At 45.8% G+C, this 23725-nt stretch overlaps 1 protein-coding gene across 1 annotated transcript in view; it reads right to left on the bottom strand.

Moving 5' to 3' along the window:
• Positions 1–307: 307 nt before the first annotated feature.
• Positions 308–23725, bottom strand: part of LOC121586494 (venom phosphodiesterase 1) — a 35564-nt gene continuing 12146 nt past the window's right edge. Inside the window, exons 15-25 of the mRNA XM_041903213.2 lie at positions 23448–23575; positions 23264–23333; positions 17854–17941; positions 9728–9900; positions 8231–8276; positions 4256–4410; positions 3647–3782; positions 3220–3297; positions 2703–2835; positions 2333–2486; positions 308–1183 (exon numbers count right to left, since the gene is read on the bottom strand). Of these exons, the coding sequence (XP_041759147.2) occupies positions 1010–1183; positions 2333–2486; positions 2703–2835; positions 3220–3297; positions 3647–3782; positions 4256–4410; positions 8231–8276; positions 9728–9900; positions 17854–17941; positions 23264–23333; positions 23448–23575 (1335 nt within the window). The 3' untranslated portion in view covers positions 308–1009. The remainder of the gene's footprint in view (positions 1184–2332; positions 2487–2702; positions 2836–3219; positions 3298–3646; positions 3783–4255; positions 4411–8230; positions 8277–9727; positions 9901–17853; positions 17942–23263; positions 23334–23447; positions 23576–23725) is intronic.

The raw sequence follows: 23725 nt of genomic DNA, 5'->3' as shown, positions 1-23725 counted from the left end.
AAATAGGAAAAATGCCAAGGGGGGTGAATACTTTCGCAAGCCACTGTAACTCTACCTTGTAGTTTGCTTGGGCAGCAGCATCAGGGAACTTTATGTAATTGTCTTTCAGTTCACATATAGCATTGCAGACTTTGTAGACTATTCTGTATACAGTCGGTTAACTTACACCACAGAAATCTACTATTCACAATATTGGAAGGAAATTCTCCTGACAGACCCCTTTCCACGGTAATTGAGTCATTAAAAACCCATGACTATGAATGGTGATAAATGGATACAATACATTGCTCAGCCTTTTACATGGGCATAAAGTACATTGGGACAATTTATTTTCTGGAAATGAGATGTCAGGAATAAAAAGTCAAATCTATATTTTGCCATCATATCCTCCTTTGTAATGTTCATCAGAATTAGAATAGTCAATATGTTACACTGCACTTACAATACCCAATCATCCACTCAATGCTATTGCACAGTTTTTTACACACCAGACTGACTGGGACATAAGGCCAAATGCTCATTACTTGGAAGAACCATAACTGTTCATAAAGACATTTTGCACTATTACATATAAATCATGCTGCATTATTAACATGTTCAACAGAGGAAGAAGTCAACATGTATTCTACAGTATTGCTGTCTCTATGCCAGCAGATAACAGTAATGCCATGTGAGGGTTTGGCTGGGTGGAAATATTGCATTATACATGATCATTGAGCTGATATGTTTCCTGTAATTTTCAAACAGGTCTTTCTGTGGAAGTCAGAAGATTAGGGGATAATTTCTGCACAGGAATTTAAAGGTGGAAAATACTTCTGTGGTGATTGTGCTCTACAGAAGCATTCTACATTTTCATGACATTTGCATACCTCCCTGCATTGATTTGAATCATGAAATATTTATTAACAAGTGGATAAATACCCACACTAGACCAACTTAATAAAATTGCAGCTTTTATAATGATCAAATACCTCTACCAATACATGTATATTTCAAAAGATAATTCATTTCAAGGCCTTCTGTGAATGACAGCAGTTGGGCGAGTCTTTACTTTTAGAAGTTCTGGGATAGGCCTGGTGCTGCCTTGATAGAAATCCAATCCTGTGAGCCACTCTACATCTCTGACACGTGATTGGTGGAACCACAGGTGGTCTTCAACCCATAGAGATGCCGTGTCACCATTCTATGGAAGTATAAAAACAAGCGAATCAGTGTCACAGACCGTAATTATCACTACTTACGTGTTGACACAACAAGACAGAGGTACAGAAAAAAACAATGTGATCAAGGTGCGAACCAGGGGTTTTCCACCAAAACATCGTGATAGTTGCCAGGTGTTGGGAAAGAGCCATGCAAAAGATGACTGTCTTCAAAACACATGAAATTACAGGTGTTTTCTCAACGTTATAACACTTTTTTGCATTTCCCAACGTGTTTGTCAGTGGTAGGAAAAAGAGAAAATAGGATACTTTTGGTCATAAAGTCAGACTCGTCTAAAATGGAGTTTGGAACTTCAGTGCGTCACAACGAGTAAATGAAGGTTGGGTTTGGATTACAATTATGTCAACAAACCATGCCCCCTTTTGCCAAGCTCGAAGGCAGGCTAGCTAACGTTAGCTAGCAAGGCAGGCTAGCTAACTTTTTAGCTAATGTTAGCTTGGCTAGCTAGCTAGCTAGATAACTAGCTAGTTACCTCATTACAAATTAGTTAGGTCGTAGCTTATACAAGTGTATTGTCTAGATACTGGTTATGTATTATTATAATTTGATAATGCTAGTGAGGTAGGCTAGCTAGCTACAGCTAGCTAACATTAGCCTACTAGTCAGATTTGCAAGTTAGTTTGTAGCTCATATAAGTGTATTCTGTATTGTCTAGGGCTAAATTAAATAATGGATGCAACTATGGTGGTAGCTAACTCATGTCTGAGTCTGACTAATACAGTGAAGTAGGAGCAACAAACCGTAACAGCTCCACCGGCCTAAACTCTAATGCAATCTGGACTACACACTAAACACAATCCACATCAAGGTGCGAACCAGGGGTTTCCCACCAATAATGATAGTTGCCAGGTGTTTGGAAAGGGTCATGCAAAAGGTGTCTTCAAAACACATGAAATTATAGGTGTTTTCTCAACGTTAAAATACTTTCTTTTTTTTGCATTTCCCTATGTGTTTGTCAGTGGTAGGAGAAAGAGAGTACAGAATGTACATCATTCCAGAACTTTCTGTACTTGCAATTCAAGTACTTAGACCTGTCCAGTTTTTCTTGTTTTTTTGTTATTATTTTTACAAAAAAGTGTCCAGTGCTTTGGAGGTGATATGGTTGCCTTACATTACAGCTCTCTGAGTTGTCCGCTTTGTGTGGCATCAAGAAGGAAATGGTCTGTAGCTCATTGTTACAGCTGCTCACTGGTTGTGAGTCCTTACAGCTCGTGAGTACTGCAAAGTAATGGGTTGGGATTGGAATCTGTGTACCTGTTACAAACCTTAATGAAAACAAGAAATAAAACACTGGTTAAGACAACTATCTGGCATCGCTGCAATCCTCTGTGCCCCACTGATAGCGCTCTGCTACACTACGTGTTTCATGATTGCCTTTTGTGAGATTTATAAACTTTGCTTCCGCTCTGCTCCATGGCATGTTCCCCATGTTAGAACACACAATTGGCCCTGTTTTGTATAATAGAGAAGAGCTCACATACTGTTGTATCTGGTCTTGAGAATCAAACTGTCCATCGTAGTTGTAGTCAAATGCTGGGCCTGTCACCACATTAATGCCATTATATTGACTGGCATATTTTTTCAGCAATGTAGTCTGGAAGTAATCCCATATCTCTATGAAAATAAAGAGATGCGCATTAATAAAGATTTGATCTATTTTAATTTTTCTATTTATCATGAGCTGGAGCTACTTATATGACATTGTGTGGTGTTGACTGTGTTTGTTGTGTCTGTTTTGTTTGTTGATGTTCTTATTTTATGTTGTGTGAAAAACTAAATACAAATTTAATCACAAAATAAAAAAAGTACATAATAATAATAATAATTTTAAATAAATAAAGATTTCATCATACAACATGTAGGAGACGTGAGGGAGTGAGTAAGGGAGAGAAGTAGAGAGACGAGCTGAATTAGAGTACAGTGAGTGAACAAGAGAGGAAAAAATGGGTTAAAAGGAATCAAGAGAGAGCTGTCTCAGACTGTGAAGAGTGTACGTACTCTTGAACTCAGGATACATGGGTACAACATTGCTCATCAACAGGCCATCATACTCCTCCTCTGCTGTCTTGTTGAGATCTGGACGTCACATAAGAAATAACACAAACAACGAGATACTTCAATAAGACTAACTTCTTCATTATTTCGACAGCAGGATGCCTGGGGGGAGAATTACATTATTATTTTAGTGAGGAGGCAACTAGATTAGCGACAGTTTCCTTTTGACGTACATTCTACTATTACATCACATACAGCACATCTCTCTGGTTATGAGTGTCCGCTAATTAAATGACATATACAAACAAAGTTAGAAAAACAAAAGCAAAGTTATGGGGATGGGAGTTAGACTCTTTTGTTGTTTCAGCCTTATTCTGTTTGCTTAAGACTAGTGTCTTTGGCAGTATAGATGTAAAATCATCCCACGTACTGGGAGGGTAGAGGAAACCATGGGTAATGTTCCCAGCTGGAGCATACTGGTCACATCTGGGACTTTTATCAGCCGGGATGCGAACATCAGCCCTCAGACAGTCTGGTGTGACTCCTGGCAAAGGGTCCATGTTTTCCTACAGAGGGTGACAAAGAGATGGAAATCATATTTATGATTCATGACAAAACTCCTTCTTGCATTCCTCACATCCACTCTCCACATCCTTTTCAAAACATCCAAGGGAAGCAAGGGGAACATTGAAGAAGACAATACCTAAAGAGCAACCCTGGATCTTCTCCAATGCATTTTGACAAGGATGACCCCTGTACTTTATTTGTCAATTTACATTCCAACCTTCCTTTAGTTGTCATTCAATCAAAGTTAGCTTCTGTGGATGATCTGAGAGGCATTGTTTAAACTCATCATAGCTTATGTTTGACTAAATAATAGATCATGTGAAGACTTGTGGATATGAAAGTGTCATGACATTCACATATCAAAGTTATACTTAACCAAGAGTTCAAATGAATGAGTCTAACAAATTATACTTGATCAGTCACTGATTTGTAAAAATGATGGCCTTTAGATGAAGTGACATGGAACTCTTACAGGTTTGTCCACAGTGAATGAGTTCCACACTGGCATGAGTTTTTTTTTGCTATAGCCGTTGACAAAGCCCTGATGATACAGTAAGCAGTAGTCATCGCTGGGTTGCAGCATTTTTGGTCTTCCAAACAACGTGTGCTTCTGCTCAACAGCGTTCACTGAAAGTGAGTAGACAGACAAATGTCAGATAAAGATGCACTATGCAGAAATCACACAAAAATTCTAATCGTTTCAGTTTATGTAACAAAACAATCATTGTACCATATAAACAGCAGTGAATTTCCCATAACCATACATATTGTATTATTGTATGTTTGAAGCTTGTGTACAAAGCCTAAAGTAAAAGATGCAAAAACAAAACTTAAGCATGGGAAGATTAGAAATAGTGCACATAGAACATATCTAACGCTTCTTAGACTTGCTTTCAATGAGAAGGACAGATCTATAACTCAAAATTCAATGTGAATTAGGTTGGGTTGGCCAAAAAGTTACATATTGCAGCTATAAATGTTTTTTAGTTTTATATTGCACAAGACTGCTAAGATACAGCATAATATAGGCTGTACATATCAACACATTCATTTTGTTTGACTTGAACAATTTGTTTTGGAGGAGCAGTAAGCTATTGTTGGCACTATGTAAGGGATAATCAACAAGGGGATCTATGCATTCTATGGAAAATTATAAACATGTGGAAGGTGTGTTCCACGACGCACTAGCAGAGTGGAACTTACCTTCCACGGAGTTGCATTATTTTCCAAAGAGTGCATAGAGTCCCATGTTCGTTATCCCTTGCTATCAAGTTCACTAGATAGCTGTAGTAGTTGCCTTGGTAACCAAGCAAACAGACTTGCTAGTTTAGCTAGCCAAACCATCAGTCCTAGCTTGCTATTTTTGAAATTCGAAATCAGCCATGCCAATAATGTTTCAATTTGACTTTTGATTTCAAAAGCAGCTCAAACATTGAACATGCAAGATTGAATTATATCCATTGAATTCTACCAGTGCTGATATACTGTGCGTACAGGGAATTATACAATGGGGTGGTTCTAATCCTGAATGCTGATTGGTTAAAACCACACTCCAGCCAGTGTCTATTCCACAAGTTACCACCGGCTAAATCTATGAGGTTAAAATGCCTATTTACTCTGTTACATCTGACTGCGCAATCCACTGTCTCATCAGCCCAGCCAAGCAATTTATAAATTGATCTCCACTATAAAAAGCATCTAGACATTACCTCACATTTCTTTTAGACTAACATTTAGTTTTCAACAGCGGAGATTTGTATATACCTTGCTGTCTGTCTCTCCGACATTTGCAACATTGTTTCAATATTCAAATTCGATCTCCAGCTGTCCCATAGTAATGAACAAGTCGGGACAAGACTGACAGGCAGGCAGCGTTTCTCAGCCAGTCAAAATCATGAATCAACTGGCATCATTTTTATGGCTATATACATAAAAATGTCTATTGAAAAAAGGTCACATTAAATTAAGTGCAGCTAGTTTTCAGTCTTTCCAGCTTCAGTTTGAAGTGATTGTGTTAGCTGTGTTGTTGGCTAGCTCTTCTGAACAACAGTGTCCTGACGAGTGAGCACATTTTCTATGCCAGGCAAAATCGCGACTCATTAGCTCATTGTTATAAATGTATCCAAATAAATGTCACTAGAAAACAGCTTAAACAAATGCAGCTACTTTGCTGTTATTCTGGCTGCTTTTACTTTTTTTTACCCCATTTTTGTCATATCCAATTGGTAGTTACAATCTTGTCCCATCGTTGCATCTCCCGTACGGACTTGGGAGAGGCGAAGGTCGAGAGCCGTGTGTCCTCCGACACACAACCCCGCCAAGCCGCACTGCTTCTTGACACAATGCATGCTTAACCCGGAAGCCACCGCACCAATGGCGACTGTGTCAGCGTGCATGCGCCCGGCCCGCCACAGGAGTCGCTAGAGCGCGATGCCACAGGTGTCGCTAGAGCGCGATGGGTCAAGGACAACCCGGCCGGACAAACCCTCCCCTAACCCGGACGACGCTGGGCCAATAGTGCATCACCTCATGGGTCTCCCGGTCGCGGCCGGCTGCGACACAGCCCAGTATCGAACCCGGATATGTAGTAACGCAGCCTTAGACCACTGCGCCACTCGGGAGGCCCCTGGCTGCACTTTTTGACTTGACTTTAAGTTAGCCGTAGTTGGCTAGCTAGCAAGCAAGGGATAAGAACGTTACCAGCCAGTATGGCAATGGAACATTTAGAATGAATGACTGGGACTCGTCCATTGATACAGAACAAAAAGACTGAACGACTGGGTCGCGTTTCTGGCAACCGAACCGATAGAACGAACGAGCAGCCAGCTTGGGTAACAACCCTAGATTTGTGTCGGGACTATATCTTGTGGAAGGATAAATTAATCAAAATAACGTTTTTAATGAAAATATGTCAATCATTATTTGAATATGTTGGTAACCCATTGTATAAAAGTGATAATGCCCTCGAAGACGGTGTTTGGAGGATATATTGGCACGGGCCTAACAACACCCGTGCCAATATATCCTCCAAACACCGGCTTCTCGGGCATTAACACTTAAATAATGCACACTCTAGAATGCCCTTCAAGGCAATCAGGAACGGGTATTCAACAATGCCATAGATGCGGTAAAGGAGTCAATGGGATGCAATCGCATTGACGAGATTGGCACACATTCAACAAATCTGATCTAACAAAGTGGATATTCTTTAAATTCGTCATGATTGATGTATTGTATGTGGTTCCTTAAGTTGATTTTGATATATTTGGCTGTTTTCGCTGCATAACATGTAGAAGTTGTCCCTTTTCAGGTTAAGAAGTGACTGCTAAATGCTAAATTCCATTTGTATAAGCTGGTTAACATAACTAGCATACAGAAATCGGTGGTGGTAGTCAAAATCATTTTGAACTGTAATGCAGTTGATCGGTAACAATGACATGAACATGTGCTGGGGTTGACATCCATGCAACGCGGAGTGCCTGTATACAGCTATTAGCCGTGGTATATTGGCCATAATGTAAAACTTAAATTAATAGCCCAGGCGTTTATTTGCTAAAAACACTGGACACAACAGGCGCTATTTGAGCCAGGTGTCTATTTCCTTAATGCTCTCAGCTTTTGCTCATTTGCATAGTTAATTGTTTAATTCCAGCGTTCACATCCAGCATTTTAATCAATTTCTTCATTTCCTGCACTAACGTCTTATCATTTACACACTGTGTCACGTTTCTTTTGTCTTAGTATGGCTCTATAAAAAAACAAAAAATCCTTGACAGAATAACTATTTTCCTATTTGACTGTTCATTTACGGCAGGTCTTACTTTCACCACTAGAGGGCGATCTGACGATTTCTTGGGGTCTGTACTCCTGAAGTTGTTGACTACTTTTGTGCTTGCCTGTTAGCTAGCAGTGTTCAGCTGTTAGCAGTCAATGGCTAGCAGTTTCTTACTGGCTATAAAAACGGATTATTGCCATAGTTTTTTCGAGTCATTACTGAATTATTTATTTAACAAATCAAACATTAAATCTTGTAAACAATTCATGGTAATTCATAGTAACCTCGTAAACAATTCAATTAGACAGGGCGTTTATTTGAAACAGGCGTTTATTTGCTGAAATGTGTGCCCTTGCCCGGTTATTAAAAGGGACAGGTGACTATTTGAGACTGCGATTAATTGAAGTTTTACGGTATACCACAAACCCCTGAGGTGCCTTATTGCTATTGTAAACTGGTTACCGATGTAATTAAAACAGTAAAAAATATTTTTTGTTCAGACCCGTGCTATACCACGGCTTTCAGCCAATCAGCATTCAGGGCTCAAACCAACCGGTTTATAATTACGTATTCTTGCTAAACTCAATGTACGATCTGGTATCATAATTGATTGTTAATCATGACAATATTCCGACAATAATCTGTCCACAATGTCTCTCACATAATCTTTACCTTCAGCAGCTGTCAGATTCAGACGACCATTTGGATTAGTTCCACCCTGGAAAGAAACAAGATATGATGCTGTTACAGATAAGACTCTGACAATGTTGATACTTTAATTAATTGATTCTTTAATTAATATCAACAACATTGGAGACAGAGACATTCTATGGTTGGGGTAATTAATATGTGCTTAATATACTGTACTGTATTATACCAGCTTCTTATCACTATAGTATTAAGAGGTGTATACTGTAACTTCAAAGCAGCGGTGTAGGCATGGGTGGGCCACCCACTAGGGAGCCAGGCCGACCCACTCAGATTGAGTTTCTGTAGGCCCACCCACCAACAAATGTATGGTTATGCCACTGCTTCAAAGTCTATTCAAGGACAAAATATCAATAACAGATAATTTTCTGTGACAGTTAATGTGTGGACAACACCACCAGAGTTGAGACAGTACATGTTCCACCACCCAACAGTGGGTCAACAGGAGGCCTACCAAGTGAAACTCTACCACCTGGTCTTATCATGGGAGAAGAAAACCCTGTGCTGTATCTAATCCTAAAGGCTCCTTCACTTGATACGTGCAAGGGGGTTGCCATGAAGTCAGGCCCTGCAGCCAGTGAAAGTTCAACCTTTTTCAGTTGTTCTGACAAACATTTTTGCTTATAAATCGATCTGTGGACAACGTAGATCGAAATGGTTTGCATTGAGAGATAGCCCTGTTTCCCACGGACACAGCAGTATACAGTAGTAGGATGTGAAATCTGAAACCACTTGAAGCTGGGCTGTCCCTCCTACCATTTCATTCGCTCTTCTGACTGTCCATCAACTCCTGGCTAAACCCTACTTCACAGCCAGTGACAAAGCACGTGTCAGCAATCCTTACATCGTAGCGCAGCAGGAGCTATAGCACATTCAGAGATTGATTTATAGTCATTAATCTAAAATAATTTAGAACAAAAGACACTTTCTGGTTGTCATAGATGGACAAGATTAATATTAGATGAAAGGCGAGTTCCTAACAACTTCAAGAAGCCAAGCTATAGAGCTCTGTGTGATAGAAATATGTATTTTACAGTTATAGGGAAGGTGAAATCTTATAGTTATTGGTTTTATAATTTGATTATACTATATTTGGAAAGCATATAAGTCATTTCAAGCCTTATTCATACAGTTTTATTGAATAGGAAATACGTCATATAACATATTTCATATTTTCATATTTGTATCAAATTTGTACTGTGTACTTGCGCTTGTCAGCAATTTATAAAACATTTGACCAGAAAGGTGAGATTTTAACCTTTCTTGGCGTATGCAGCATTAGTAAATATTGTTTATGGTCCTCTAATGATAAATCATTACTGTTGGGGATTACATAGATTACATTTTATATGAACATGCCTTGTCGTATTGAGGCTGTTCTGAGGGCAAAAGGGGGTGCATCTCTATATTAGGAAGGTGTTCCTAATGTTTTCTATATTCAATGTAAGCAAGGGGTACTACCAGGGAGGGGCATGTGCAGGTCAGGGCATCTACGGGTTCAAGGATCACCAGAGGGCACTGCCCAGGGGTTGTCTGCTCTGCGGGGTGTATGGGAATGTGCCGGGGAGTCCTCAGGAGATGGTTCATACTGCCGTGGCTTCCATTGTTCTGGGATGGGGAGATCCCCAACACATCTGAAAGGGTTTCACATGGACAATTTTACAATGCACATACTATACATGTTTGAGATCAAATCAAATTAAAGCTTATTTGTCGTTTGTACCGGATACAACAGGTGTAAAACAGTCCAGCGAAATGCTTCCTTACAAGCTCTTTCTCAACAATGCAGTGTTCAAATACTAGGAGTTCTATTTTCGGCTGGCGCTAAAGCGGCGCAAGTGTCAAATTTTGACATGTAAGAACTGTAGCTCTGGCATTTTCCACCCCTTGCGCCAGGATCAACAATTTTCCTGTCTTACATCAGCTCGCTTGTGCTGAGGTGGGAGGGTTGGCAATATTTGAAGTGTGTCCTTAAAAACTAGCGCAAAAGTGACAATTTCATTTAGCACAAATAGGGAGATTTAAGACTCACCAAAAGCTATACTTGGCAGTAACAAGGTTGGTTATGGCATGGATTTTGACAGCGGAAGTGTAGTCTATTCAGTCGTGATGCATAGTGCCCAAATGCCAATGGAACAAGAGAGATGTGCTTTTTTGTGCGGTGAACCTCCTATTTAGAAACCCCCAAAACTAATGTATTGTAATGACCCAGCTGGGTCATAAAGTAAAAGAGAGACGGGCACCAGGTGTACAGGCAGAACACAGGTTTATTCCTGAATGGGCTATTGTTCAGGCCACAGGCCACGCCGCTAAACCTCGAACATACACAAATATAACATGTCAAATCAAGGGTCCCGAACAGAAGAGAGGGAGATGAGACCGTAACCCCTATTTAAGCATTCCAAAACCCCGCGGGATTACCCATCATACCCCCCCAACCTTTCCATCTGTCCTGGCATATTTAACCCCTGCTAGCACCCATGAGAACGATAACACACCCATGAACACAGAACACAATACAGGGTCGTTACATAGCCCCCCCCTTTCTAAACCCTAGCCCCTAGGGTTACAAAACAAAATCCTTAAAACGACCCGGAGGTCGCATCAGTCTCTTGTGCCTCCCCTTGACTCTCACTGGTGGACCCCCAGAACACTAATCTGCCCCAATGTCATTTCCAGCGCCCTCCGAAGAGGCAGCCCCCGTCCCAGGCTCAGCTTGCACTAGAGTCTCCTCGCTAGACTGTCCCCGTGTGCTCACATCAGAGTCCTCACTTCCATTCCCTACCGTTTTCCTCCCTCTGTAGGGCACCAATCGGTCCCGGTGGACCACCACCTTCCTGCTCCGTGGGGGAACCTCCACCCGGTACGTCACCTCCCCCACTCTCTCTATCACCAGGCACGGCCCCACCCAGGCACTGTCCAGCTTTGGGCACCGCCCTTCTTGCGCGTGGGGTTGTGAAGCCACACGCGTTCTCCCGCTCCAAAGTGCCTCCCCCTAGCGCGTGAGTCATAGTGGCGCTTTTGGCGCATCCCTGCGTTCTCGAGTTGCTCTCTTGCGAAGGTGTGAGCCGCTTCTAACCGGTTCTGCAGACGACGAACATAGTTCGGGCCAGGCAAAACCCCGTCGTCGTTATCAGGAGGGTGGCCAAACGTCAGTTCGGCTGGGGTGCGCAACTCACGACCTAACATTAGTAGCGCTGGGGAGCACGCAGTCGATTCTTGAACAGCCGACCTACATGCCATAAGAATAAACGGTAAGTGGGTGTCCCAATCTCTCTGGTGTTTTGAGGTAACGATAGCCAGCTGTTGTGCTAATGTTCTGTTAAATCTTTCCACCAGCCCATCACTCTGGGGGTGAAGCGGAGTAGTGCGCGTCTTCTCCGCGCCTAACCGTCTACACAACTCTGAGAACACCCGTGACTCAAAGTTTCTCCATTGGTCGCTGTGTATAGACTGTGGCACCCCAAACTGACTGATTATTCCCCCTACCAATGCATCAGCTACTGTTTCTGCCTCCTGGTCTGGGAGAGCGTAAGCCTCTGGCCACTTGGTGAAGTAGTCCATAGCAGTTAGAATCCACCTGTTACCGCTGTCTGTGGTTGGAAACGGTCCAACTATGTCTACCCCCAGTCTCTCCATGGGCTCCCCTACTGGGAATTGTTGTAGGAGGGCGTGTGACTGACCTGGAGGTCCTTTCTTAGCAGCACACTCATCGCACTGCCTGCAAAAGTCCTCCACATCCCTCCTGTGCCTGGCCCAATAGAAGCCTTTACGTACGCGCTTTAACGTTTTGGAGACCCCAAAATGCCCTGCGCCTACTCCCCCGTGAAGCTGCTGTAACACGCTCCCTTGCAGCCTTTTGGGAACCACTACCTGCCACGTCATTTCTCCAGTAGCTGGCTTTTTCCACCCCCTCTGGAGCACTCCCTCAGCCACTCTAAGGACTGAGAATTTAGCCCAGAGTCCTTTGGTGACTGGTGATAGAGGGGCTACTTCCCCCCATGGCGGTCGTCTTCTCTCTTCCACCCACCCCAGCACAGGACGCAGCTCTGCGTCCTCCTCCTGGCGACGCCTCCACTCCCCGACGTCCACAGCCTCCAGCTCCCGGCACTCTGTCACCCTCAGCTGACTCACCGTGGCGGTGACTCCCTCCTCCATGCACAGTTCCCTCTCTCGCTCCACCCGTTTGGCGCAGTACCCACAGCCGTCCTCAGCACACGGGCGGCGGGACAAGGAGTCTGCATTGCTGTGGCGAAGGCCGGCCCTGTGCTCCACCTGGAAGTCGTAGGGTTGCAGCTCCTCCAACCAGCGGGCGATCTGACCCTCTGGCTCCTTGAAGGAGAGAAGCCACTGCAGGGTGGAGTGATCCGTCCGCACCACAAACGGCAGGCCCCCCAGGTAGTACTTGAAATGGCGTACTGCTGCCACGACAGCCAAAAGCTCCCTCCTTGTCACGCAGTAGCGTTTTTCAGCCTTATCAAAAGTTCTGCTGTAATAAGCTACTACGTGCTCCCCGTCAGAACCACGCTGAGCCAGCACGGCCCCCCAAGCCCTCATTGCTTGCGTCGGTGTCCAGGATAAACGGACGGTTCGGGTCTGGTGAGGACAGGACAGGGGCCTCCACCAGGGCACGTTTGAGGGCCTCAAACGCCCGCTGGTGCTCTTCGGTCCACTGAAAAACAGTGTCCTTCTTGAGAAGGTGGTTCAAAGGAGCTGCTATCCCCGCAAACCCTTTCACAAACCTACGATAGTAGGATGCCAGACCCAGGAAGCTCTTAACCTCTTTTTTTTCCCCTTGGAATTGGCCACCCCCTCACAGCCTCCACTTTGTCTGGCATCGTGCTGATACCCTCACCACCCAGCTGATGACCCAGGAACGCTAACTCCCTTTGCATGAAATGGCACTTTTCCGGGTGTAATTTTAGCCCCGCCCCGAGATCCTCTCCAGCACTCGCCTAAGTGCCCCCAGTGCCCCCTCAAACGACGTGCCGTGTACCAATATGTCGTCTAGGTACACGACACACTCGTCTCTCGGAACCCCCGCCAGCACTCTGTCCATGAGCCTCTCAAAGGTGGCAGGAGCATTACAAAGCCCGAAGCACAGCACCTTGAACTGCCAATGGCCCCTATCCGTGGAGAAGGCCGTTTTCACGTGCCCCAGGCGAGAGGGGCACCTGCCAGTAGCCACTGCGCAGATCAAGGGAAGAGAACCACGAGGACCCTATGACGTGGTCTAGCGACTCATCGATCCTCGGTATGGGGTAAGAGTCTTTAGTGGTGACAGAATTTAGGCCCCTGTAGTCCGCACAAAACCTAAGTTTACCCCCCTTTCTTAGGCACCATGACGACCGGCGCAGACCATGGGCTATCTGATGGCTCAATGAAATCAGCCCGCAACATGTCAGCAATAGCTGTGGCTGCTGCTTCCTCTTGGCAAGGGGAATGCGACGGGGCCGAATTTTAATGGGTTGGTTGTCCCCAGTGTCGATGTCGTGCTGAACCAGGTGCGTTTGCCCTACCTCATCTTCCCCCCAAGCGAAGCTATCTTTAAAGTCAAACAGCAGCTGCTTTAACTGTCTCTGTTGTCTCTCGTCCAGACCTTGACAGTTTTTCAGCCACACAGCCTCAACGGCGTCGATAACTTCCTCCTTCCCCCCGTCGGGCTGATGGGGTGAAGGAGCCAGTGTGTTTTGGGCTACTGGGATGCCTGTGCTTGCACCATTATGGGGAGTGAAGGTCGTTGCCGCCGGAGACAGCTGCTGGGATGGCACAACGACCAAGGGAGCAGCCGGGACGACCAGTGGAGTTTCGGCAAGCTTGGAGGAAGACGGAGGGACAGCCCTGCCCCCTGCTGGCCCTCCAGAAGGCGACATTCCCACTGTGGGCCCCCCCGACAGCCTCAAAGTGCCCGAAGCTAAGTCCAACTGAGCCCCACAGTTTTTCAAAAAGTCCATTCCCAGTATACAGGGGTCCTGTACCGCTGCTACCCACACCGGACACCCCACAGTTCTCCCCCCCACAGTCAAAGACAACCGACACTTCCCTAACATGGGGGCTAGCTCCCCCGTGACAGTCCGTAGCTGGACAAGGGTCGGCTCCACCCGCACCCCAACAGGTAGTATGTCTGGTCTCACTAGGGTTACTGTAGAGCCCGTGTCGACCAGGGCCAAACATTCCACCCCCTCTACCTTGACGATGACATTGCAGAAGTCCCCAATGGTGGTACGTCCCACCACAACTACCGGACTAGGAAACACGGTGGCAGCTACACCCTGGGGAAGCAGGTCCCCACCCTCTTGCCTGCGCTGCTGGGTACCTCTTCTGCTTACTGTAGGTTCGGGGGCGGAGGGGTGGGCCCGCGCTGCCCCCTGCGCGAGAACCCGCTGTCGTTTCCCTGTTGACTGGAGAATCTGCCACCCTCCCGCTGAATGTGGCCAGGCTGGCCACAACCCCAGCAGACAATGGAAGTTGAGCTGACACTGCGATGTTGTCTGGAGCCCCTCTCAATGACAAGCGAAGCGGTCTTGACTAACCCGCCCAACTCGTCGACCCACTCTGGTTTGGTGACCCCCCGGCACCCCGTCCGCCGCTGCTCTCACCTCTGGTTGACTGGCAACCTCCACTCTCACTCCCTCACCCCAGATCAGCTCCCCTCTTCCTGGCTATCTCCACTGCAGCCCGCAGAGATGCTGGGTCCGACATCTGAACATGCTTACCCAGTTCGGTGGGGGGAGAGCGCTCTAATAAAACTGTCCCGTGCCAGCTCGTCTTGCACCCCAATCGGCATAGTTGCATAAGCCCGCCTGGTCAGGCTCAGAATATCACTTGCCAACGCCTTTAATGATTCCCCCTGAAGTCTCTTTTTGTTATTCAGTTCAATCCGCAGCATGTTGGGCTGTGCATCGCTGCCGAAACGGCCCCCCAATGCCTCCACTAGCGCACCGTAGTCGCCCCTCTCGTCCGGGGCTAGCGTTAGCAGGCATTCCGACGCCTCCTCTGCCAGGCTCAGGGCAAGCTGTAACCCTTTCGTCTCGTCAGACCACCTCCCGGCTCTAGCCAACAACTCGAATTGAGTGAAAAATCTTCCCATTTACCTTGTCCATTGAACTTTGGAAGTTTAGCCGCTACCGTGGCTAATGGCAATAGGGCGCTGCCATCTCTGTTTACATAAGGAGGCCCAGCCATTTCCGCACGCGGTGACGTCGATATCTCCGTCGCCGTGACGTCTGTTCTGGTCGAGCGGTTTGAAGGAAAACCCGCCCGTTCTGCCATCTTGCTGACTGACAATTTAACTTCCGCCATGTGGCTCTCCAGCTCTTCTACAGCCGTCATCGCCTGACCCTCCCGACCGGGTACACCCGAGCCCACAACGGACACTTTGTCCGACTCTTCCCTTAACTTTCCGCCTCGCCCCGATCATCATGACCGTAGATGCGAGTCACGCTAAAGCTAACCACGGCCTATACTGAAACAGCTAACTCGCCTAATCTCGATCTATCCCGTCGTTCGAAAGCACTTCTGACACCAATGTAATGACCCAGCTGGGTCATAAAGTAAAAGAGAGACGGGCACCAGGTGTACAGGCAGAACACAGGTTTATTCCTGAATGGGCTATTGTTCAGGCCACAGCCCACGCCGCTAAACCTCGAACATACACAAATATAACATGTCAAATCAAGGGTCCCGAACAGAAGAGAGGGAGATGAGACCGTAACCCCTATTTAAGCATTCCAAAACCCCGCGGGATTACCCATCATACCCCCCCAACCTTTCCATCTGTCCTGGCATATTTAACCCCTGCTAGCACCCATGAGAACGATAACACACCCATGAACACAGAACACAATACAGGGTCGTTACAGTATTTTTTTTACCATTTTGTTTCATTTGATTAAAAACCAAGCATATCCTCAATGAAGATTTTTTTTTTTTATCCTGCCCAATGCATTCACTAAGTAGCCAAGACTATCAATAAAGGGTTGGCTCATGAGACCGTTTTGAAATAAATCTTTATCACCAAAGGTTTATTAAAAAGATCAAGGGAGCAGTAAAACAGTAAGCAGACATCCCCTTTTGTATATATGTATTGTACATTATTTTAGCCAGCTCCTGTTATTATTTTGAATGTGTATAAAACCCCCTCCATGTAGAATACATGTCGATATGCCCATCATGGAACGAGAGATGAGATAATGCCCTTGTATTTAGAAACATTTAAGTTATTTTCCTGTAACATTAGCTTGTTTTCCATTTCATTCGATTAAAAACTAAACCCTCAGTAGGCTACTCTTACCCTACTATAACGAAAACTGGTTCAACAGCAATGCGTCAAGTCTCTTCCTTATCCTGGCCATGCATTAGCCAAGGAGCCTATCCATAAAAGGTTTCTAAGTGGTCTTCTCAAGAGGCTTTTGCTGTCATCCTTTTGCATTATTCACAATTAATATAGGCCTACCGGCATACTCCATTTCACTTGTATCTGTCCCCATTTACAAAGAGCGCCTCTTGTCCGGTTAGTGGGGTTACCAAAGATGCGCTCCTCCAAACCTATTCAAAATATTCAGTCCTATAATGCAATATCAATGGGGGTTAGGCTTATATCTTGCTTATTGCGAACGAGCCTCACATATAGTGTTACAGGAGGGGGTCGCAATTCCGGAGCGACCCACTAGGTGTCATCCTCCGACAACCTTAGGCACCTCCTCACTCACAGTCTGGACTAATCATCATCCTATTGGTGTCACCTGTGTCTATCTGTTCACCTCACTTCCCTGTGTTCCCTTACTCAGTTTTCTCTGCTAGTTTCTCTATGTCCAGCAGTACTACTCAGTGTCTGATCGGAGACCTATGTACAGGTACTTGAGAAGCGTTCTCCCTGTTTCGTTATTTGTTTCAGTCTTAGGTAGTATTTCGTATTTTGTCTGTCAGCCGGTTTTTGGAGACTTATTTGCTCCGCCTTTCTTTTATCGTGACAAGGCCGTTATTTTGTATTTTGGCTTCGGGACCACCAGTAAAGATCCTTGTTTCACCATCTCTGCATACTGCCTACTGTATATCCTGCACCACACCTGGGTCACACCTCACCCCAACCCTTACAATATAGCCTAAAATACATTTTAAGGGGAGCCTAGTATTTTTTTTTTCAGGACAAATGCGATGCGTAAAGACATGTAGAGGCCTATAGGTGAAACAATTACAACAATGTTGACTGCCAACACTCCAAACATATTTATCAAAACTGGATGTATATTGTTGTTGCTATTATTAATTACTGTAGCCTATGCTATTTCATAAACGGATTAGGACGAGAATATTCCGTGCCCCCCAGCCGAATTGGAGTTGATAACAACAAAAGACCATCAATAACATACACAACTTGAGACAACCGCATGCAGTATTAAGCCATGGAACACGTTGATTGGCCAGTGAATGGTCAAGCCCCCGCCCCACTTACAACTTATTTATTAATCAAAACCCAACCCTTTTACAACAAATTCTGCCACTTAATGATGGAATGACATAAACAATTTATTGGATAACACAGACAACTGACCCTGTAATGTACTGCTATATTTACTGCTACTTACCACACATGAGATTGTAGAGCTCAATGTTGGAGAATGGTTCTATTTCGGTTTTATAATGAAACTTGGGTCCATAGCTTAAGAACATGGCCTAAGGAGAATAAAGAGGGTCTTAGTCATACATTTTCCATCTCCTAAATACAAAAATATCAATATACACTGAGTGTAGAAATTATTAGGAACACCTTCCTACTATTGAGTTGCACCCCCTTTTGCACTCAGAACAGCCTTGTAGTGGCATGGACTCTACAAGGTGTCGAAAGCGTTCCATAGAGATGCTGGCCCGTGTTGACTACGAAGCTTCCCACAGTTGTGTCAAGTTGGCTGGATGTTCTTTGGGTGGTGAACCATTCTTGATACACAGAGGAAACTGCTGAGCGTGAAAAAACAGCAGCATTGCAGTTCTTGACACAAACCGGTGTGCCTGGCACCTACTACCATATCCTGTTCAAAGGTACTTTCATATTTTGTCTTGCACATTCACCCCCTGAATGGCCCACAAACACAATCCATGACTCAATTGTATCAATGCTTAAAAATGCTTCTTTAACCCGTCTCCTCCCCTTCAGCTACACTGACTGAAGTGGATTTAACAAGGGACATCAATAAGAGATCATAGATTTCACCTGGATTCACCTGGTCAGTCTATGTAATGGAATGAGCAGATGTTCTTAATGTTTTGTACACTCAGTGCAAAGATGTGTGTATATACACTACCAGTCAAAAGTTTGGACACACCTACTCATTCATATTTTTACAGTTTTTTACATTGAAGAATAATAGTGAAGACATCAAAACTATGAAATAACACATATGGAATCATGTAGTAACCAAAAAAGTGTTAAACAAATCAAAATATATTTTATATTTGAGATTCTTCAAATAGCCACCCTTTGCCTTGATGACAGCTTTGCACACTCTTGGCATTCTCTCAACCAGCTGGAATGCATTTCAATTAACAGGTGTGCATCTTAAAAGTTAATGTGTGGAATTTCTTTCCTTCTTAAAGCTTTTGAGACAATCAGTTGTGTTGTGACAAGGTATACAGAAGATAGCCCTATTTGGTAAAAGACCAAGTCCATATTATGGCAAGAACAGCTCAAATAAGCAAAGATAAATTACAGTCCATCATTACTTTAAGACATGTAGGTCAGTCAATACAGAAAATGTAAAGAACTTTGAAAGTTCAAGTGCATTGGCAAAAACCATCACCGCTGTGATGAAACTGGCTCTCATGAGGACCGCCACAGGAATGGAAGACCCAGAGTTACCTCTGCTGAGAGGATAAGTTCATTAGAGTTACCAGCCTCAGAAATTGCAGCCCAAATAAATGCTTCACAGAGTTCAAGTCACAGACACATCTCAACATCAACTGTTCAGAGGGGACTATGTGAATCAGGCCTTCATGGTCAAATTGCTGCAAAGAAACCACTACTAAAGGACACCAATAAGAAAAAGAGACCTGCTTAGGCCAAGAAACACGAGCAATGGACATTAGACTGCTGGAAATTTGTCCTTTGGTCTGGAGTCCAAATTTGTGATTTTTGTGAGACGTGGTGAGGGTGAACAGATGATCTCCGCATGTGTAGTTCGCACCGTAAAGCATGGAAGAGGAGGTGTTATGGTGTGGGGGTGCTTTGCTGGTGACAAAGAATTCAAGGCACACTTAACCAGCATGGCTACCACAGCATTCTGCAGCGATATGCCATCCCATCTGGTTTAGGCTTTGTTTTTCAACAGGACATTGACCCAACAAACCTCCAGGCTGTGTAAGGGCTATTTTACCAAGAAGGAGAGTGATGGAGTGCTGCATCAGAGGACCTGGCCTCCACAATCCCCCAACTGTCACACCCTGGCTCTGGGACTCTATATGTTGAGCCAGGGTGTGTTCATTCTATGTGTTTATTTCTATGTTGGTAATTCTGGTGTGTTTATTTCTATGTTGGCTAGAGTGACTCCCAATCAGAGGCAACGAGTGTCAGCTGTCGTTGGTTGTCTCTGATTGGGAGCCATATTTATACTGTCTATTTTCCCTTTGTGTTTGTGGGTTCTTGTTCCGTGTTCGGTCATTGTTACCGTGGACTTCACGAGTCGTTTCTTGTTTTGTTGATTGTGTCTATTATCACTAAAGATAATAAAGTTAAACATGTTCGTTCATCACGCTGCGCCTTGGTCTGTTCAATACGACGATCGTGACAGAAGAACCCACCATGCAACGACCAAGCAGCGTGTCCAGGGGCAGCTCTTGGGCTGGACATGGGAGGAAGCGCCGGGAGAAGAGACGGTGGAGGCGCGCCGTAGAGAGGAGCAGCGGCGCCAAACGGGTCAACGTCGGACAGGCGAGAGGCAACCCCAGAAAATTTTTAGGGGGGGGCACACGGCATGGACGACAGGGCTGACGGAGGCAAAAAAGGGGCGGATTCAGAAGGCCACCAGGTTACGGATACACCGCCCTGTACGTCCTGTGCGGATGCCTCACACAGAGTGTGTGAGGGTAGGCATTCAGCCAGGACGGGTTGTGGCCGCTCTTCACTCCAGGTCTCCTATCCGTCTCCACAGCCCGGTTCGGCCTGTCCCTGCTCCACGCACCAAGCCTACGGTGTGCGTCCCAGCCCGGTCCGGCCTGTCCCTGCTCCACGCACCAAGCCTACGGTGTGCGTCGCCAGCCCAGTCCGGCCAGTCCCTGCTCCACGCACCAAGCCTACGGTGTGCGTCGCCAGCCCGGTCCGGCCTGTCCCTGCTCCACGCACCAAGCCTACGGTGTGCGTCGACAGCCCAGCCCGGCCTGTCCCTGCTCCACGCACCAAGCCTACGGTGTGCGTCGCCAGCCCAGTCCGGCCTGTCCCTGCTCCACGCACCAAGTCTACGGTGCGCGTCGCCAGCCCGGCCCGGCCTGTTCCTGCCACTCGCACCAAGTATACGGTGCGCGTCGCCAGCCCGGCCCGGCCTGTTCCTGCCACTCGCACCAAGTCTACGGTGCGCGTCGCCAGCCCGGCCCGGCCTGTTCCTGCCACTCGCACCAAGTCTACGGTGCGCGTCGCCAGCCCGGCCCGGCCTGTTCCTGCCACTCGCACCAAGTCTACGGTGCGCGTCGCCAGCCCGGCCCGGCCTGTTCCTGCCACTCGCACCAAGTCTCCGGTGCACGTCGCCAGCCCGGCCCGGCCTGTTCCTGCCACTCGCACCAAGTATACGGTGCGCGTCGCCAGCCCGGCCCGGCCTGTTCCTGCCACTCTCACCAAGTCTACGGTGCGCGTCGCCAGCCCGGCCCGGCCTGTTCCTGCCACTCGCACTAAGCCAGGGGTGCGAGACGTCAGCCTGGTAAGGCCCGTTCCTCCTCCACGCACCAAGCCAGGGGTACGAGTCGTCAGCCTGGTAAGGCCCGTTCCTCCTCCACACACTAAGCTAGGGGTGCGAGTCGTCAGCCTGGTAAGGCCCGTTCCTCCTCCACGCACCAAGCCAGGGGTGCGCGTCGTCAGCCTGGTAAGGCCCGTTCCTCCTCCACGCACCAAGCCAGGGGTGCGCGTCGTCAGTCCAGCACAACCCGTGCCTGGGTCACCGGTGCCTGGTAAGGTACCGGTCAACTGCTCCACTATTGAGCTGAAGCTAACCGCTCCTGCTAAGTCCAGTTCAGCTCCAGCCGGCGGGGCCAGACTGGACCAGGGGCGCTATGGGGGGTGTATTGGAGGGTGGTGGTCAAGGCCGGAGCCAGAACCGCCGCCGAGGAGGTATGCCCGCCCAGCCCTCCCCTGTTTTGTTCGAGTTGAGGCGCGGTCGCAGTCCGCGCCTTTAGGGGGGGGTACTGTCACACCCTGGCTCTGGGACTCTATATGTTGAGCCAGGGTGTGTTCATTCTATGTGTTTATTTCTATGTTGGTAATTCTGGTGTGTTTATTTCTATGTTGGCTAGAGTGACTCCCAATCAGAGGCAACGAGTGTCAGCTGTCGTTGGTTGTCTCTGATTGGGAGCCATATTTATACTGTCTATTTTCCCTTTGTGTTTGTGGGTTCTTGTTCCGTGTTCGGTCATTGTTACCGTGGACTTCACGAGTCGTTTCTTGTTTTGTTGATTGTGTCTATTATCACTAAAGATAATAAAGTTAAACATGTTCGTTCATCACGCTGCGCCTTGGTCTGTTCAATACGACGATCGTGACACCAACCTCAACCCAATTGAGATGGTTTGGGATGAATCGGACGGCAGAGTGAAGGAAAAGCAGCCAATAAGTGCTCAGCATATGTGGGAACTTCTTCAAGACTGTTGGAAAAGCTTTCCAGGTGAAGCTGGTTGAGAGAATGACAAGAGTGTGCAAAGCTGTCATCAAGGCAAAGGGTGGCTATTTGAAGAATCTCATATATAAAATATATTTCGATTTGTTTAACACTTTTTTGGTTACTACATGATTCCATATGTGTTATTTCATATTTTTGATGTCTTCACTATTATTCTACAATGTAGAAATTAGTAAAAATAAAGAAAAACCCTTGAATGAGTAGGTGTGTCCAAACTTATGACTGGTACTGTATATCAATGATTTATATACTGAACAAAAATATAAACGCAACATGTAAAGTGTTGGTCCCATGTTTCATGAGCTTAAATAAAAGATCCCAGAAATGTTCCATGTGCACAAAAAGCTTATTTCTCTCAAATGTTTTGCAAAAATTGTTTTTCCATCACAGTTAGTGAGCATTTCTCCTTTACCAAAATAATCCATCCACCTGACAGGTGTGTCACATTAATAAGCTGGTTTAAACAGCATGATCATTACACAGGTGCACCTTGTGCTGGGGACAATAAAAGGCCACTCTAAAATGTGCACACCAGAGCTGTTGCCAGAGAATTTAAAGTTAATTTCTCTACCATAAGCCGCCTCCAACGTCGTTTTAGATAATTTGGCAGTACATCCAACCAGCCTCACAACTGCCGACCACGTGTAACTACGCCAGCCCAGGACCTCCACATCTAGCTTCTTCCCCTACAGGATTGTTCGAGACCAGCCACTCGAACAGCTGATGAAACGGAGGAGTATTTCTGTCTGTGATAAAGCCCTTTTATGGGGAAAAACTCATTCTGATTGGCTGGGCCTGGCTCCCTAATGGGTGGGACTGGCTTCCAAGTGGGTTGGCCTATGCCCTCCTAGGCCCACCCACCCATGGCTGCGCCCCTGCCTAGTCATGTGAAATCTATAGATTAGGGCCTAATGAATTTATTTCAATTGACTGCTTTCCTTATATGATCTGTAACTCAGTAAAATCGTTGAAATTGTTGCATGTTGCGTTTATATTTTTGTTCAGCATATTTTTTTAACCAATCAAGTTAAGTTTGTACTCATTCGCTAACTGATTTATTTGAGTAAATGGAAAGCGAAGCTTGATTTAAGATCAAACATATGCTTATCTCCTTCCAACTCACATGCATACCGGCATCATCATTGTCATACCCATGAGCTCCACCTGCACAGAAGGTCAAAGACCCTGGGTATCTATAACATAACACAGAAATATGTAAGAAGCCAACATTTTGCTACATCATGCCCTACTAAAATCCACACCAGGGTTATGTTTATAAAGTAGGGTGGAGTTTCTTAAATCGGTACCTCTCCAACAGCCATCCTGGATTGACTATCACGCTGACGTCCTCAATGCGTCTACTGTTTGCGTAGTGGAACCGCTTGGGCAGATGGTTTTTCAGGTAAGGCTTGACCTTCTGATCGTTCTTCTTGCACTGGAATCCCAATAAAACAACAGGGAATATTTTTTTTATCAATCAGTAGGTTTCTATAACAGATACAGTATTAGGGACAAAACAATATTTTCAGATTGGCTCTTTGTCCAGACTAAACATTATGGGACTGAATACAAACCCCTTGTGAAC

The sequence above is a fragment of the Coregonus clupeaformis genome, chromosome 17 (genome assembly GCF_020615455.1).
Source record: "Coregonus clupeaformis isolate EN_2021a chromosome 17, ASM2061545v1, whole genome shotgun sequence".
NCBI lineage: Eukaryota > Metazoa > Chordata > Actinopteri > Salmoniformes > Salmonidae > Coregonus > Coregonus clupeaformis.
Note: the sequence above shows the minus strand (reverse complement) of the source record. Positions and strands in the feature narration are given on the sequence as shown.